Consider the following 16185-nt stretch of genomic DNA (forward strand, 5'->3'; position numbering starts at 1 on the left):
CTTGCAGCTGCCACCAGATGTTTAAAATGTTTGTAAGGCTGAAGACAGTCTTGGTACAAAGCACGTGCCTTCACAGCGTGGGACACAGACAAGAGAAGCCTTCTTTCATGCATTTCTGCTTTCCCATTATTGCCTCCTCCACTGCTCAGTGATTCCTCCCCCAGGTGCTGGATTCAGACAAGCCCTTAAGGTGGTAAGAAATTACATTACTGTGTGGGAGAAGCAGAAGCCCCAGTGGGTGTCATCCAGAGGGTACTGGTTCCTCAACCCTAGTTGTCTTCCTGACTCACCCAGCAGCTCTGTACAGATGTATAATTTCACAAGAGAAAGGTCTGAGATTATTGAAATTTTGCAGATGAAAATGTATGGGTGAGAGGGACGGTTATTCCCCTAAACGCTCACCTTGGGTTGGCCATTGGTCTTATTGTAGCCACTCATCTCAAAATGCTCTTTGTAGTAAATGATACCACACAGGGGCCCACCAACACAAGCACAGCACCCTTATGCATATCCCTAAACCACGAAAAAAAGGGCGTAACAAAGATCTCCTATTTCCCTACCAGTGCCTGGCTTGAGGCCTTGAAGTGGGACCCTCAGTTAATAGGCCATGGTAGATACTGAATCTGAAGAACAGAGCCAGTCACAGGCTCAGGATGTGCTGGTTGTCTACCAACAAGCCTCTACAGAGCTTCCAGAAGCTCTCACCAAAGGGAGAATTTCTATTCCATCTTCTTCTACCTTCTTGTCAGTGACACTGATGACTGTGCCCTTTTCCCTTGAAGTTTCATCTTAAGGCTTCCATAAATATCTTTCTTGATCATTCATTCCTTGTCAGGTGGGTGAACTGAGAGAATCCTCCTTCTTTATGTGGGAGCAGAGAAAGATTTTCCACTGCAGTTTCTCATTTGCCACAAAGCAAAGGCAGCACCTCCAGCTCCTTCAGCTTCTTCTCAGTGGTTCAGTACAAGGGCTGCCATCTATTCCCACACTAAAGACCTCCTGCAGGCATGCCTTGGTAGCCCTTCATGGTTGCGGCAGAATCAAATCCCCTGTCTAATCTTCTGTGTCCTTCTCTTGGCACCACGGGTCTTGCCCCACAGGCTACACTGTGGTGCCATCTTTGTTACCTATTCAGTGCACAAACCTTGACAGGTTAGGTTTTCTCAGTAGGAACCAAGATCTAGCCTTTTCTGCCTACACAGCCAAAATACACCAAGATCACCTTTGTACCTGTAGTGGTTTAGTTCCACAGTACCCCGCTGTCAACAAGAACCCCTTTGCTGACTTCCTAACATTGACAGAAGTTCTGATGTACTGACAGACTTCTAAAGAGCCAGGACAACTCGAGGTGACAGACAACCCTTTACACCCATTCCCTAATGGGAACTGGAAAACCAGTAGCTTTGGCCAATAGGTTACACCTTCTGCCAAGAAGCAGGACTAGGAAGCCAAGAGCAACACGGTGTATGGGCTGGAATCTCTCCAGCTCCTAGCATTTTCTCTGATCTAAGGACCACACTGCAGCAATACCAGCCTGCCTCCAAAACACACAGCTGTGAAGAAACTTCTGCTCTTGCTTAGGTCCTGAACGGAGCAGATCCATCCTCACCCCAGAATGCCTGTGTATGTCCGGTGCAGTGAGTCCCAAGGAGTAAGGGGTCCACCTAGTGCAGTCAGAGCAGTACTGCCAGGACCGCGGGCAGACTGAATCACACGTGAGCTTCACAGCAAGGCTGCAAGTGACACTGGTGGGCACCAAAGCCTTATCCCCTGCATAGTCCCTTCGAGGGAGAGGCAGACCCTCTGAAAGGGGCAGCACTCCACGTGGACAGCACTTCCAGCTACTGCATGGGCGTAGAGCAAGTGTAGGCAAGTGGAACCTGGCTATGTTGAACAGACACCGCACGTTTACACTTAGCAAGAACAGTAATCCAAGATGAAGCCAGCGTGTTTACAGGGGCTGAAGGCTGGCTTTAGTCCAGGGAAGAAAAGCCTTGGTAGCTGCTGGTTTGCTACCTGCCAGCACTACTGCTGCACTTTTATTTCCCATAAAAGATCCCAAAAGAGACTTGACCTAGATCAGTCTGTGAGAAATGGATCAAGAATGGACCTTCCTGATACAGAAAGCAACTCCTCTGGCCAACTTATAGCTATCCCAGCTGAAAGAAATTGAGTTATCTAATGTATTCTACCCACACAAGCTTTAAGGTCTTACACTTTTCAAAGGCAGTTCTGGCTGACATCACCTTCAAGATCTGGGAACATAAGAGTAGGGTTAAAACATCCTGCAGGGGTTTAGGCAAGTCTTTTAACCACATCCTTTTACTCCCTTCTACAGAACATGATAGCTCTCTTTGATAGCAACATAACTAGGCAGACATTGCTGACTGCAGGAAATGGAAAGGGCTAAACGGAAAGAGCCACTGCTCCACATCCTATCCATGTGCATCCCTGTGTGACAAAGTCAGAGCAGATCATGTATGAGCTCCTGTAACATCTGCTGATGGAACTGAAACTAGCTGGCATCAACTCTGAGCACTAGAAATAAATAGGCAAAACAGTGCTGAACATAGGGACTACAAAATAGTTTAAAAAGGCATTTGGGAAGCTTAACAAAAAATGCCTGTGGCATGGAGCCTTGAAAAGCTCACGGTTTGCCATAGGCGGTTCCCTTGAGACTGAAGTCATGCAGTGCTCCCACACTCACGTGAAAGACTCAAGTCTTAAACAATTTGATTATGATCAGATAAAAGAAAAAAGAGGGAACAAAAATAGCTTCCCCATCTCTCCTTTCATCCAGAAGCAGGTGAATCACTGACTTAAAAGACATCTAGTGGCAGATAAAAAACTACAGAAAATGACTAATCGAAAGGATGTTATTCTGGAAACTTCTAGACTTCCCATTCCATGGGAGTCTTAGAAAGGAATGGACCTATTCCAGCCTTTCATCAAACCAGGCATGTTAGACAGAGACTAAATGGTAAAGCAAGTTATGGAAAAGCTTCCCAGACAACTTTAAGTCAAAAGGACCTGCGAACCCTTATGCAGTACTCCAGCTCTCTGTCTGTATCACCTTAACTTCCCTTCCTGCTGGCAAGAGCAGGCAGCAACCACACTATGAAACCTGAGAGTCTGTAGGACCTAAAATTCCAAGTCAGGCTTAGGAAGAGCCTAAAATAGCACTGGAGCATTGAGAGCTGTGTAATTTATTTTTTTATATATACACAAGGCTTTTCTTTTTCTATATATAAAAGACATAAGCTATTAATTCTTTCTATCTCAAATTTTTTGGTTTCACTTACTCTGAACAAATAAAAACCATCATCCCAGGAACTTACAGCAAAGCCACCATAGGTTCCTGGGACCAAGAGAATCCTGTTCAGCAAGAAAAGAGCAAAGTATCTGGAAAAGCCCACTGTAAGCTGGGCAGTGGGGGGCCAGCAACCCTGGGAGGTACACGTGAGAAACACTCCAAGTCCCATTCACTTGGAAGACATGGAATAAGCAACATTAGCCTGAAAGAACCCAGATTCTACCCACATGTAAATGCACTAACAATACCAATCAATCTCATAGACTTTTATAAGTAAGAACTTTTGATAAACACACACACACACACATATATATATATATGTACAGCCTTCTCTCGCAGAGACAATTAGGTAGTTCCACATTCAGGAGAGGCCAGGCAAGTCAGCACCACCTGGCCAGTGGTTCACAAGGCGCTGAAGATGCTCCTGGGTGCGTGCTCATGGTTACTTCATCGTTTCTGAAGGGAAGGCCAACAAGTCTTGGAGGCAGGCTCAGTGCAAACACACACACAGCTGCAGTAATGTGTAACAGCTGTGTCACAGGGTAAGGGAGATGAGAGGGAGCAGCAGGGAAAAGAACAAACATAAACCCTCTGGAGACTGCCAAAAGGGTCTGCAAACAGTGTCCATCCATGGCAAGTCCAGTCAGAACTTGACAGAGAAGGAAGTCCCACATGAGCAACCCTTCTCTGCCTGGGGGTTGCTCACCACCTGGAAGGAGCTTCGAATCAGCTCTTGGCTGAAGTCCACCATGGAACCTTTCACAAAGGCCAGGCTGTCCACATCCACAACCACTCGGGCACCACCTTGCTCAAACACCCTGCAAAAAAAGCAGCATATTTAACCATCAACTGTGCCAAAGACCTTACAGAGAAGTGCAACCTCAGCATGCTCCTTATTTCACAGGCTTCTTCCCTTCAATGTAAGGTACCATCATCTCACACATCCCCCTCCTGCCATTTTTGCCAAGAACAGTAACACCTGACCACCACAACGCTCCTTTGTCCTTGCCTGTCATCAGGATTGATAACTGTGTCCAAGGAAAACTTGTACTGGAAGCCAGAGCAGCCACCTCCTTCCACCTGCAGCCTGAGAAACTCTGATCCTTCTGCGATTTCCAGCAGCCTCTGCAAATAAATAAAAGGAAGAAGATTAAAATGCCTGCTGAACAAACTGGTGAACATTCAAACATCTCCCCTGCGCGACGGCAGGGCAGGCAGTGTGGAAACCCTCCCATAGACACCCGAGCCCCTCCGAGAGTCCCCACCTTCACGCAGCTCTCGCTGAGAAAGACCTGTCCTTCGCTAGGGCCGCTCTCCGTCGGGCCCGGCTCGGAGACGGACGACGCCCAGCGCAGCAGGGAGCCAGCTGCGAGGGCAGGGCCGGCCGGGGGCCTGGGCAGCGCTCGGCCTGGGCACGGCGAAGCGGGACACCAGCTGCCTCGAGGAGAAGGGAAAGGGGGCGCCTCAGAGGGGTCCGCGCCGCGCCGCCAGAGCGGGCGGCGGGCCCGGCCCCTGCGGCCACCAACCCCTGCCGTGCAGCAGGGACGTTCCGTGTCCCCGAGAGAGGGTCCAAGGGGCCGAGTGCTCAAGGGAACGGTACCTCGTCCGGCCGCCCACCGCCAACATCCACCACCGCCGCAGCGCCGCCGGCGCCGCCATGCCGGCCCAGCCCCGCCCCGCCGCCATGGCGGAAGTGCGGCCGCGGCGGGCGGGAGCGGCCGCGCCCACACCGGGCGGGCTCTGGGCGCTGCGTCAGCGGGGCGGGGGTGGCCTTTCGCGGGCAGTGTTTGGCCTTGGCCTCGGTAAACAATTTACAGGCGCTGGAACTTCGCACGAAGCTGCCGTTCGCTCTGGGGGTGTTCGCAGCCATGAAGCACTGAACAGTAATGAACAGCGAGCGCTGTCCGTCAGGGCATGCTTGTCCCGGGATTGGCCGTGAGGTTGTTTGTCCTGAGCAGAACCCAGAGAAGGATCGAGGTGCCGCCGCAGGGGAGTTGGGGCAGGCAGAAGAGCAAACATGGGGCCAGGGCTGAGGGTTTTTAGGGTTTTTCCATGATCCCGGCTTTTCTGGTTTGCTCTCCTTTATCAGGTGGGGGCTTAGCTCAGAAGGTGGAGGACAGTCTTCCTTCGTTCGAGCGCTTGGCCCGGCGCTGCTGATTGTGCTCTGCCTCACACCCGCATCGTCCCTCTCCTCCCACCGCAGCAAGGCTGGGAGGAGGCCCCGGGCCCGGCAGGGCTCACCCGACTCGAGGTGGGCCCCTACGACCGCCCGGGGCACGCTGCCCTCCCACGGTGATTTAAGCTCCTCCTGGTCGTCTGCCGTGTGACAGTGGTCTGACCGGTCGATCACGGATGCACTCGTGGTTAAAAGAGTCTGTATCTCTTTCTTCTTCATGTGCTTCTGTGGGAGGAATCCTGTTCCTCAGCCCTAGCCAGGCCTGCGGAGAGTCATACAGTGACTGTGTGGAAGACTGGTGGAAGAAAACCTGTCATCCCAGCAGGAGGGGGTGATTTACCATCACGGGACTTCAGGACCTTGTCACAGTTTGCTTTCTCACCATCCTGCTCCAAGCATGGTGATGCTTCTGTAACCACGTGCTTTTACTTATGTGTTCCATCCTGAGCATGTAAATAAAGACTGGTTTGAGCTGTTCAAGTTTGCTTACTCCTGGGTTAGCTCTAATGATGCTAGGATAAAGCCAGGGGAGTATCACAGGCAGGGTCCCAGCACGAGTGGTACTAATGCAGGTACCTGCAGTAGTTGATGAATCCTCATCAGGGATATGGGAACACTGAATGTTCAAATAAAAACGTATTGGAGTGTTTATTGATTATTATCAGTGTGGCATCCCAAAAGCTGGCACCTTGGAGGAGGGAATGAAAACCTCCTGGGAGAAAAGGCAAGGAGGGATCATGCCTGATTTCTTTCCATATTGCATTGGCTTTCCTACTCCTGTAGGGTGTGTTAGATTGATCTTGCTGCATTTCTCCATGTTGTGGCTGTATTCACTGTGAACACCTTTTGGAGAATGGATGTAGCCCCAAAAACCAGACACTTTATAGTTGCCTTCATTTTTACTGGTGGTGTGTCAGAAGTGTGGCAAGTAGCTTCTCATTGCTGAGATGATTCCTGCAGACTGAAAGAATGAGAAGAAGGCCAGCTAGCATCCCTCAGTCAATATAATTAATAATCCGCTGTGCTGAGGACTCAGGTGCTGGGGACAGGTTTTTGGTGTGACAAGGGAAGGCGGGTGTAACTAAGGAGAACAGCTACTCCCTTGCATCTCTTACCACTGGCCATTTTCTCCTTTAGTCAGCTATGTGGTACAGGGATGGTTGGTTGCTTTTTTATTCACGGAGTTAAAGTCTAGTTTTTCTTCCTTCCTGGGCTCTGATTTTGTTGGTCATTCCTGATAGCTGGACATAAGCTGGTTTTAAGTTTGTGCTTTGATTTCCTGTTCTTACTCTGGTTTGTGGTGTCTTGGTTTGGAGAGTTTGTTTAGCTCTCTTTAAGCACACTGTATTGAAAAGATTTGTCTGAGAGCTGAATTCACTAGATATTTTGCTCTTTTCTCCTCTGAAATATGATGCTAAAATAATCTTGTATCTATTTTGAAGGGAAACTAAAATTGTTTCAGTACTTCAGAAACTGGTGATAATAAAACCTCTGGTGTGGTGTTGAATGCAAGAGTGGATGTGATGAATTTAAATGTGAATTCTGACAATCTGTAGCAAAATGAGCATGTTCTGGCTGAAAGAACAGTTAAATTGATTAGTCTCTGTATGTGGATCTTCTTGAGAACCTGCCTGCTGTATTCACTGACGCTGTAGTGCCTGCAAGCGCATCTGTTTAGTGAGCTGCAAGTGCAGTGCTGTTAGAGGGATTTGGATTAATCAGGTGTAGATATTTGATGAAGTGGAACATCATGCTTTTTCCTCATGTAATAGAGTTGGTTGAACTACAAAAATTAAGAACTTGAGTATCAGTCTTGCTGGAAAGAATGTCTCTGCCAGCTTTCTTAGCCTTTTCCCCTGGTGTTTCTGCAGGATAAGCTCCCTGTGATGTTGGTAATCTGAAAGGACCTCCATCTGCAAAATAATGAGACCAGCCTAAAGTTGATTTGAATCTTTCTTAAGCAATGTTTGGTTCCAAGGGAACCTGGAGGCTTATGCCTGTTATCAGATGTCACAGGGGACATGTGCCTAAAAGCAAGGTCTGTTTGGCCCAAGATGCTTGTGCTGCCCTGAGGAATTTAAGCTTTAGTAATGTTATTGCAAAACTGACACCATGGTAGTGTATGATATCAGCTAAAAACCTTGGGCAGAAGGTTTCTGCTTCTTTCTTCTGTAAAGGCCTTGGCTGTGGATTTACAGACTTATGGCTTTTTATTACTCCAGTTTGGGGTGCAGGGAGGGGAAATAGACAAGTTAATTTTGATCCCAGATTCAATATTTTTAGTTCACAGACTTTGAAATATGTGTTGACTTGTATGGATATAGTCACTGCCACTATGTAAAAGCATCTGTGAAGCAAAGATACAGGGTGAGTGGTTTCACAGGAAGGCATCCTGATTTAATGGACTGTGGAATTTGTTCCCAAGCAAATTCCAAGCACTACTTATCCTGGTAATATCTGACGGCACTTTATGGTGTTGCTCTGACCTGACTGCAGTTCTGTTAGCAGCAGTCAGATAGGCAGCTTTGTTTACCATCTGTAAGACTTGAAGGATAAGGGAAGACTTTTGAAGGGCATGCGCAAGGAAAAGCCTTTATCTGGGTCAGTTATAAAGTGTGCTAGGTGGGCTTAAATACATGGCTTAGTCTCAGCAGGAGTTTTTTGAGAGTGGGGTTTTTTTTCCATAGGGCTGCTGTAAGCACCCTGGTATGCATGCCTTTGGAAACTGAATGCTTATTCGAAATCTTTAAAAAAAAATTAAAAAGTTCCACACACCTTTCTGATGTGACACCCTTTGCAGAGGGCCTGAGCAAAGCGTGTGGTGCCACCTCTGAGTCACTTGGCTGTGCAGCTGCAGCTGAGCGGGCAGACACCTCACTGGGACAGAGGTCTGAAGTGGGGATGCTGTGTCAGCTCTGCCGCATTCCTACCAAATCAGCACTCACATGCCTCTCTACTGTGTTCTGACATGATCCCAGAAAGGCTAAAAGTTACTACCATGTGAAATTGGTGAAAAGCTGTAAACTTTACCTTGGGTCAAATGCTTTCTGAAGCATCGTCTGGTTTGTCTTGGCATCCACAGCACAAAGCAGGGAGTCTCTGACAATTCACGAGTTTGAGAAACGGGACTGACGTGTGTGTGCTCTCTGAAAGGTGGCAGCCACGCCAGGTACTCAGCAGATGTAACTCTTGGCACTCACGTTACGCAAACGGCTTTCAACATGCAGAACACGAGGTATGGGATATGTATGAACAAGGCCACGGACTAGTCTACTACAGCAGTTTTATGGGCTTTATGTTTTTTCCCCTTTCAGTAAGGGCAGCAGAAGAACTTCCCGGCCCATGGTACTGCCTGTATCTGAGCCTGTCCTCCGGCTGCTGCCTTTGACACTGACTGTCCCAGGACAGCCCAGGAGTGGAAATATCCAGTTCCAGCGCTTTTGGAGACGGTGTCTGGCTGGCTGTCTAGTCTGTCCACGGGCTGTAGTTCCAGCACACCACCACCACGCTCGGGCTGTCCTGTTGCCCGCTGTCACAGCGGCGCTCCCGCCGTCCTCTCCCCGGCTGCAGCCTTGCCCTGAGCCACGGCGGCGGGGGCGGGCGGTCCCGACCCCGGGAGCGCGCAGTGATCCGGCCCGGCCCCGCGGGCGGGGCCCGCCCCAGCTGACCGGCGGGCGGGGCCGCCGCGCTCATGTGACACCGGGGAGTCGCCGCCGCTGCCACCGTGCCCGCTGCCGCCATGGTGTTGTCCCCGCTCGCCCTGCTCCTGGCGCTGGGCGCCGCCGCCACCGCCCTGGCCGAGCCCCTCCGCTTCGTTGACTGCGGTGAGTGGCTCCGGCCCGCGGCTGCGGAGCAGCGGGAGGAGTGCGGCAGCAGGCGGAGACTGCCCGGTAATCCCGACTCTTACTTGCAGGTTCCATAGACGGCAGCATCCAGGAGGTGAACGTGAGCCCCTGCCCCACTCAGCCCTGCCTGCTCCACAAGGGGACATCCTACAGCATCAACGTCACCTTCGCCAGCAGTAAGGAGCACATCCCCAGCGGGAGTGGGCAGGGGCAGGTGATCCCTTCTGTGTCCCACTGCTGGGAGGGGAGATGGGCGCCTGGAGATGTATCTGGGTGGGAGGAAGTGTCCCTGAGTTGTGTTCTTGCAGCCTCTAGGGTACGTGAAGGGCAGGGTGTGAGGTATACATGTGTACTCCGTGTTTTGCAGAGATCGAGAGCCAGGGCAGTAAAGCACGGGTATACGGGGAGATGCTGCATGTGGACGTACCCTTCCCTATTCCTGAGCCTGATGGATGCAAGTCCGGGATCCAGTGCCCCATTCAGAAGGGCCATTCCTACAGCTACCTGAATAAACTCCCTGTGAAGAGCGAGTACCCCAGTGTAAGTATGCAGGCAGCTGGTCAGCTGCTCAGCTACTGCCTGAGACTACTGGGGTAGTCTCACCACCTGCCTTTAAGTGAAGACACCTTGTTCTGTTGAGAGAGAGTAGACTCCATAGGCAGTCTGGTGTTCTTTCTGCTGTATGACTCTAGTTTCAAGTTCTCACTTTGGGACAGACCCAGCAAAGGAAGCAGCTAGTTCCAGCTGCTGAGAAGTGACTTCAGCTGCTCCAGTATCTTCCTGTGCTGTGCTTCCCACTAGAGCCTGCTGCATGCAGCTGAATGCTCACAGACTGGGGGTGCTCGACTGAAGTGCAGTTTAGCTGGGGATGCTGCAGGTTGTTTCCACTCTACTTTCTCAGGGAGTGGGAATCCAGGTGCAGTGTGTGTCATGCAACTGAGCCCTCCATTCTTAGATGGTACTCCAGGAATCGCTGCATGAGCATGGCCCACCTGCTGCACGCAAGGGCAATGCCCCAGCTCTGTCCTCTTTGTGAAGAGCTCCCAGGACCTCCTTGTTGCACACAAGTGACTACTTTTCTCCCCATGCCCTTGCCTTAAGATTTCCTGAACATTCTTGTCTTCCTTTCTCCTCTCTCTTTCAGATTAAACTGATTGTGAAGTGGGAGCTGGTAGATGACCAGGACCAGATGTTGTTCTGCTGGAAGATACCAGTGCAGATTACCACCTGAGGAGCCCTGCCATGAGTAGGGCTTGGGGAGGGGAAACCAGAAACAACACAGGCCAAATTCTTTTATATAATAAGCATTTCTTACTGCTTCCTTCAGAGCTCTGCAGCCTCTGAGCAGCCAGCACTGCGTTCCTTGCAAGATCAGCCATGGGCAGAGTGCTCTTACTGTGTTTAGGTGACACCCCTGGGGTGCTCTTCTAGCAGCTTTGAGGGACAGTAGTGTCTGCTGCAGGAGTGACTGAGCATCATCCTCCAGCTGCTCTGTGGAGGCACTTTATCTGTTCGACGTGAAGCTGTCTGTCCTCACAAAGGAATTTCTCAGCGATGAACCTGGCTATTGTCTGAGCTGCTACCTGGTAACCCTTCAGTGCCTCTTCTAGAATGCTGGCTGCATCCACCCTCCCATGTTTCTCCTGCTCTATTGTGATCAGGACGCCCCTGGGACCTGCATTTGCTATCCATGCAGCTGAAGCAGAGGGAAGGAGAGGAGTCTTTCCCTGAGCTGACAGCCTGCTCTGTCCTGGGCCTCTGCTCAAGCCAGCAGGACTCCAGCTGGGAAAACTTCCTTTTTGTGGATGCAAAGCCAAATGGCGTTCAATGTCTCTGCAGGGATGATTCTTTCTCTAACCAATGGTTTGCACTACTACTAACTTGGAGCTGGTGCAAGCTCTTGAATCTCTTTTTATAACTTTCCTTTTAATAAAGGCTAGACAAAATCTGCTTGTGTTGTATTCTATGAGTGAAGAAGAGCAGGAGGAAAAGAAGAGTGGCTGGGCATCTTCTAGTTGGGGTTCGGCTGGTCTTACTTCTTATCTGAAGGCATAAATAGAAGTGGTATGCTGGCCCAAGTGTGGATGGCCTGGAAGCAACCAAACATCTCTGTTGCTGGCCTCCAGCTGGCAATGTCTGGCTGTGCTCCTGCCTTGCTAGTCCTATGCAGTCTTGAAATTGTGCAAAGGCTCCCTGAAGAGGTGATGGTGTAGAAGGCAGCCTTGCTTGCTGCAGCGTAGGTAAAGGTCTTTATACTGAAGGCTCTATGGGGCTGGAAAAACAACTCCCAGACCTGCCAGAGAGCTCTTACTAACTGCAGTAACTACACTTTTTCATGTGGGAACTGCAGCCCCCTTGTGTGAGAACAAGGCAGGGTGTGAGCAGCTATAACTTCGGTGCTGTCTGCAGGGACTGGAGTTGGTTCCTGCCACTGGTGTTGGGCTGAGGATTTGGCCTGGCAAAGCTCTCTGTTCTGGATATGTGTCAGCTGAGAGGGCTAAGAATTAAAGTGGGATGGCTCTGCCCTTGGCAGAGGCAAGACAAGCATGGTTCTGACAAGCCCCAGTGTCTTGAGCCACAGGGGCCCAAAATAAATGTTTTATTTAACAACATGAGAGAAGTTTCCAGCAGACTCGGTTAAAAAAAAAATAATCACCAACAACTTTACAGAAAGGAAGCTGGACCTGCTCCCCTTCCCCCTGCCCAGCCAGCATGGGGCACAAAGTATGGGGCTAAAGGCCACAGGGAGAGCTGGCCCTGGGGCCCCTCAGGCTTCTCTCCCATACCCCAAGGTTAGGCAGCAGCTCTAGAAAGCTGGGGTGGAACCCCCATCTTAAAGCTCTGGCCTGGGGGCTGGACGCTTCACAAGGAGTGAGGCCAGCACCTGCGGTGTGGGTAAGGCTTGTCACTAGGTCAGTGCAGCAGGGGCAGGGAGATGAGCCCCCTTTCTTGGCAGGGTGAGGGGGAGAGGCTGGAGCTGTGTGGCAAGGGAAGGTGTCCTGTGAGCCTCCATGACACAGGGCAATGTGACAGGTACTGAGGGCTGGAGTGGACTCTGCTGCAGGAAGAGCAGGGGCTGGCAGGGCCAAGAGGGGTGCAGAGGCTGGGAGCTCAGCCCTGACCTGTAGAGAGAGGTGGCGGGGAAGTTGTGCACTTCGAAGGGGAAGGAACAGAGAGCCGCGAAGCCCCCACAGCCCCGGGGGGGCCTTTCTCTGTGCTCCCAGGTCCCAGAGCCATGCACAGGTGAGCACCCTCACCCCTGCTGTCCTAGAGCTACGCAACTGCTGGGTTCTGGGCTGTCTGGGGCACGCAGTGGTGTGACCGGGCCAGGGCCACATAGCCCGGCAAACATTGGCAGCGGTAGGAGCCCTCTGTGTTCTCGCAGGTGCCACCTCGGCACAGGGGCTCAGGGCTGCCCACCTCCTCACACTCGTTGATATCTGCAAGGAGAAGGATTGGCCTGAGCTGATGGCACAGTGAGTAGTCCCAGCGCACAGCCATCTCCTTGTGCCCCTGCCATCCCCCCATGCTCTCCCACACAGGTTCTGCCGGCACTGTCCCCCAACTAGTACCTCTAGGATGTCCCCACCAGCCTCTCATGCCCTCAGCATATCTGCAGAGCATCTGTAGTATCCAAGGGTGGCATCTCCAGTATCCTCCAGCACAGTACTGAACCCTACCCCATGCAAACCAGATAATAGCTCCTCCATGCTCCATAGCTGGTGACACTCCCTGGTTAGCAGCTTTTGTCTAACAAGTTGTAATAGCTTGAGATCTGGGGAAAAGGCCACCTCTAGCCTTGGAAAATGCCCTTTTCTGATCCAACAAGGTCAACCAGACAAATGATGGTGGCCCTGAGAGGCTGATTATCATCTCCAGGACCAAAACACAGAGGGACTTCGTGCTGCACAAACAACAGCTTATTTTATTAACCTGCAAACTGTGCCAAAGGGCTCAGTTGGCCAGCTTGTCAGACTGGAGTGTGCATGTGAGCCCTACAGCAGCTGCCCTACTGTGACAGGTCGGCTCTGCTAAAGGTACTCACCCAGACACCCTGCCTGAGATACATCAACTTGTGGTGGGGCCATGAGCTGGACAGAGCACCCATGTTCAACCCCAGAACCGTTGTTTGCACCCACAGGACCTCCAGAGACCAAATCCTCACCTACCAAGGCAGGTCCAACCTCTCTGACCACAAACTCCAGACTCAACCCCCACTGATCAGCAGGAAATGGGGAGCAGCTGATGGGTTCCCACCCAAGGGAGAGAGAACGCCCCAGCAGTGGCCACTGGACCCCAGGAAGACCAAAGTGCTCTGTCACCCCAGGGACCTCGGGTTATCTCTAGCATAGGTGGAGGGGGCCATCTGACAAAGAAAGGTAAGTGTAACTCCAGGGAGAGATGCTGGAAGCAAAACTTTCAGGGAGGTAAGAGAAAGCACAGCAGTCACAGGAAGAAGAAGGAGAGAGAGGAAACATGAGAAGAGAGAGCTTGAGGAACAGGGTAGTCTTCACACACAGCCAAACCAATTGTTAAACTGACACTGTGGACTTGCACTAAACCTCAAGACCAGATATTGCCATGAACAGGATGGCTCGCTTGGAAGCCCAAGGAAAATTTAGGCACATCAAGGGAGATGTGCTTTGCAGCCTCAGAAGCAAGGGAAAGTAAAAGCTGAAAGAGCAGGCAGGCTGATCTGGGCACCAAATCGAGAGGAGAAAAAAAGGAAAGTTCAGCCCAGAGAGACCCAAAAGCCAGAAGCAACAGAGTAGTGCTAGCAGTCTGCACCAAATCCTGGAGTTTGCCCACTTGGGCAGGGGTGGGGGCACACAGCCCACCTTACAGGGCACCAGTAAGCTGTCCCCATAGGGAAGTGAGAGGGAAAGTGCTGCAGCAGCTGCAGGAGTATTCTAAAAGCCTGAAGTCAGCAAGGTAAAAACATGGGGATGACTAAGAACCAACCAGAACTGAAAGGAAAAAAACCAGGCTCCAGTGTAAAATGAGGGCTAGTTAGTTCAGGATAGAAAAGGCAACAAGCAAAGGCTCCATAAATATGTGAGCAGGAAACAATAGGGAATGCAAGTCTACTTCTTATCGACAGAGGAAACAAAAGCCAGTCGATCTGGCTGGAGCAGCTAACACAGGCTTTGTTCCAGCCATCATAGAAACACTCATGGTGATCAGATAGGGCACAGACCATGTTCAAAGTGTTTAAACAAGGGTGCCAGAGCACAGGGAGGGAAAGGCCACACTGTGATGGAGAGGTTCAACAACCAGATATAAAGCAGTCACATCCATAAAGGTTTGCAGCAACATGAGTTCACATGCTTAATGCTGCCTGCAGTTCCTGAAAAGTTGACAGTTGTCTCTGAGATGGGAGCATAAAGGAGGCCTCAGAGAAGCAACAAAGGATAAATCTCGTAACCATCTTCAAAAACAGAGAAGGGAATATCCAGAATTAGTCTGCTCACCCCTAAGCAGTTCAGGTTTGTAAGTGATTAGGTCATAACCCTCTAAAGGATAAGAGGATCATTAAATAGCTAGTGCAGATCAGTTAAGGCCTGATTACATTAAGCCAATCTGGTTCTCTTCCCTGACCTGATAACTGGCCTGTCAGATAAGGGAGAAGTGGTGGATATGATGTGCCTTGGCCACGGTGAGGATTTCAACACACTCTCACATGACACATTCAAACAGATTGAGAAAATACTCTCTAGATTAAACTGTGGCAATTGCACAATGGACCACATAGCTGCACTCAAAGACAATTAGCAATGCCTGGCTTTACAGTAAAAGCTCTTTAATGCACAGGCTGCAGCTGTCTGTCCTTACCCCTACTCCATGCAAATGTTGTCATTAGGGTGGATGAAGGAAGAATCCCCATGCTTATAAAATGTATGTGTGTGGCAGCAGACTGCAAGCACTTTGCAGGGTTCAGACTTACTCTGGGAGAAGTGGTCCAAATTCAACCAGACAAAATTCACTGAAGGCAAATGCAAAGCACTATGGCCAAGGAAAGGGAAACAGTGCACAAATACAGAAGAGGGCGTAACATCTCAGACAGACATTTTGCACAGCTGCACTTGGGGTAGTAGAGACCATGTGTTCTGTATGAAGAAGCTGCACCATTGTATGAGTTGGAGTAAGTGCCATGCCTAAGGAAAAAGAGGGTCTTCATCTGCTCTGTTGACTGCCTGAGGTCTCAGCTGGCTTGGAGAGATATAATGTGAAAAGGATGGAGACATGGCATAGGGATATAGAGGAAATGCAGAGAGAAGATTTAGAAACTGTGTCTCATAGGGCAGGGTGGAAAGTGAGGAATTTCACCAGGGCAGTGGTGAATGTAGAGGACATTAATCACAGTAACTATGGCTTGTGATGTACAAGATTGGTATGAGAAGACAGGAGACATCAGCCGCTCTAGGTGATGCCCAGAGCTGCTCTTACCTAGCTGCCAGCAGAAAGTGGCAGGCTGAACTTCCACGAGGGCCCTCCCAGCCGTATGGGAAGGCATCAGAAGGGGAGCGGGACTGCTCCTGCTGCCGTCCTGGATGGCACCGGCAGGGAGCAGCCGCGGCCAGGGGACGCGAGGCCTCACTCACCCACGCAGGCCATGCGGGTCATGTCCAGCTGGAAGCCGTCGAAGCAGTCGCAGGTGTATCCCTCCGGGACGCGCACGCAGCGCCCGTTCTCGCAGCCGCTGAGGATCCCGCACTCCTCTGCCTGCAGCCCCTCGAAGCCCTCGTAGAGGCCTGGAGGGCGGCAAGGGGGGGTCAGAGCAGGATGAGCCTCAGCCCAGCTGCAAAGGGGATATCGGGTGTGCAGCAGGACAGTGCTGGTGGCGCCAGGAC

At 50.9% G+C, this 16185-nt stretch overlaps 3 protein-coding genes and 1 long non-coding RNA gene across 6 annotated transcripts in view; 2 read left to right on the plus strand and 2 right to left on the minus strand.

Moving 5' to 3' along the window:
• Positions 1–3564: 3564 nt before the first annotated feature.
• Positions 3565–5018, minus strand: ISCA2 (iron-sulfur cluster assembly 2). The gene is made up of 4 exons (XM_042047146.1): positions 4914–5018; positions 4579–4747; positions 4323–4438; positions 3565–4131 (listed from the first exon to the last, which is right to left on the minus strand). The coding sequence occupies exons 1-4, from the start codon at positions 4997–4999 to the stop codon at positions 3957–3959; spliced, it is 546 nt and encodes a 181-aa protein (XP_041903080.1). The 5' UTR covers positions 5000–5018; the 3' UTR covers positions 3565–3956.
• Positions 5019–5049: 31 nt separating this feature from the next.
• Positions 5050–6996, plus strand: LOC121673635. Its single transcript, XR_006019265.1, has 2 exons — positions 5050–5290; positions 5403–6996. It is a non-coding gene; the product is annotated as an uncharacterized LOC121673635 (long non-coding RNA).
• Positions 6997–9179: 2183 nt separating this feature from the next.
• Positions 9180–11284, plus strand: NPC2 (NPC intracellular cholesterol transporter 2). Its single transcript, XM_042047147.1, has 4 exons — positions 9180–9313; positions 9403–9510; positions 9702–9874; positions 10479–11284. Exons 1-4 carry the CDS (start codon positions 9229–9231, stop codon positions 10563–10565), a joined length of 453 nt encoding a protein of 150 aa, XP_041903081.1. The 5' UTR covers positions 9180–9228; the 3' UTR covers positions 10566–11284.
• Positions 11285–11900: 616 nt separating this feature from the next.
• Positions 11901–16185, minus strand: part of LTBP2 (latent transforming growth factor beta binding protein 2) — a 68923-nt gene continuing 64638 nt past the window's right edge. For all 3 annotated transcript variants that reach the window (XM_042047144.1, XM_042047143.1, XM_042047145.1), the window contains 2 exons: positions 15937–16086; positions 11901–12774 (listed from right to left, as the gene is read on the minus strand). In XM_042047144.1, the coding sequence (XP_041903078.1) occupies positions 12608–12774; positions 15937–16086 (317 nt within the window). In that variant the 3' untranslated portion in view covers positions 11901–12607. The remainder of the gene's footprint in view (positions 12775–15936; positions 16087–16185) is intronic.

This window comes from Corvus kubaryi, unplaced genomic scaffold, assembly GCF_017639235.1.
Source record: "Corvus kubaryi isolate FWS band 111438036 unplaced genomic scaffold, C.kubaryi_AGA036_p1.0 66, whole genome shotgun sequence".
NCBI lineage: Eukaryota > Metazoa > Chordata > Aves > Passeriformes > Corvidae > Corvus > Corvus kubaryi.

Bases quoted from the DNA above. Each gene is read 5' to 3' on its own strand.
- ISCA2 (XM_042047146.1), bottom strand. From the start codon at position 4,999: ATGGCGGCGGGGCGGGGCTGGGCCGGCATGGCGGCGCCGGCGGCGCTG. The intron at 4,439-4,578 runs GTGGGGACTCTC...ATTTATTTGCAG, and splicing joins TCAGCGAGAGCTGCGTGAAG to AGGCTGCTGGAAATCGCAGA. The intron at 4,132-4,322 runs GCAAGGACAAAG...CTTTTTTTGCAG, and splicing joins GTTATCAATCCTGATGACAG to GGTGTTTGAGCAAGGTGGTG.
- NPC2 (XM_042047147.1), top strand. From the start codon at position 9,229: ATGGTGTTGTCCCCGCTCGCCCTGCTCCTGGCGCTGGGCGCCGCCGCC. The intron at 9,314-9,402 runs GTGAGTGGCTCC...TCTTACTTGCAG, and splicing joins CCTCCGCTTCGTTGACTGCG to GTTCCATAGACGGCAGCATC. The intron at 9,875-10,478 runs GTAAGTATGCAG...TCTCTCTTTCAG, and splicing joins TGAAGAGCGAGTACCCCAGT to ATTAAACTGATTGTGAAGTG.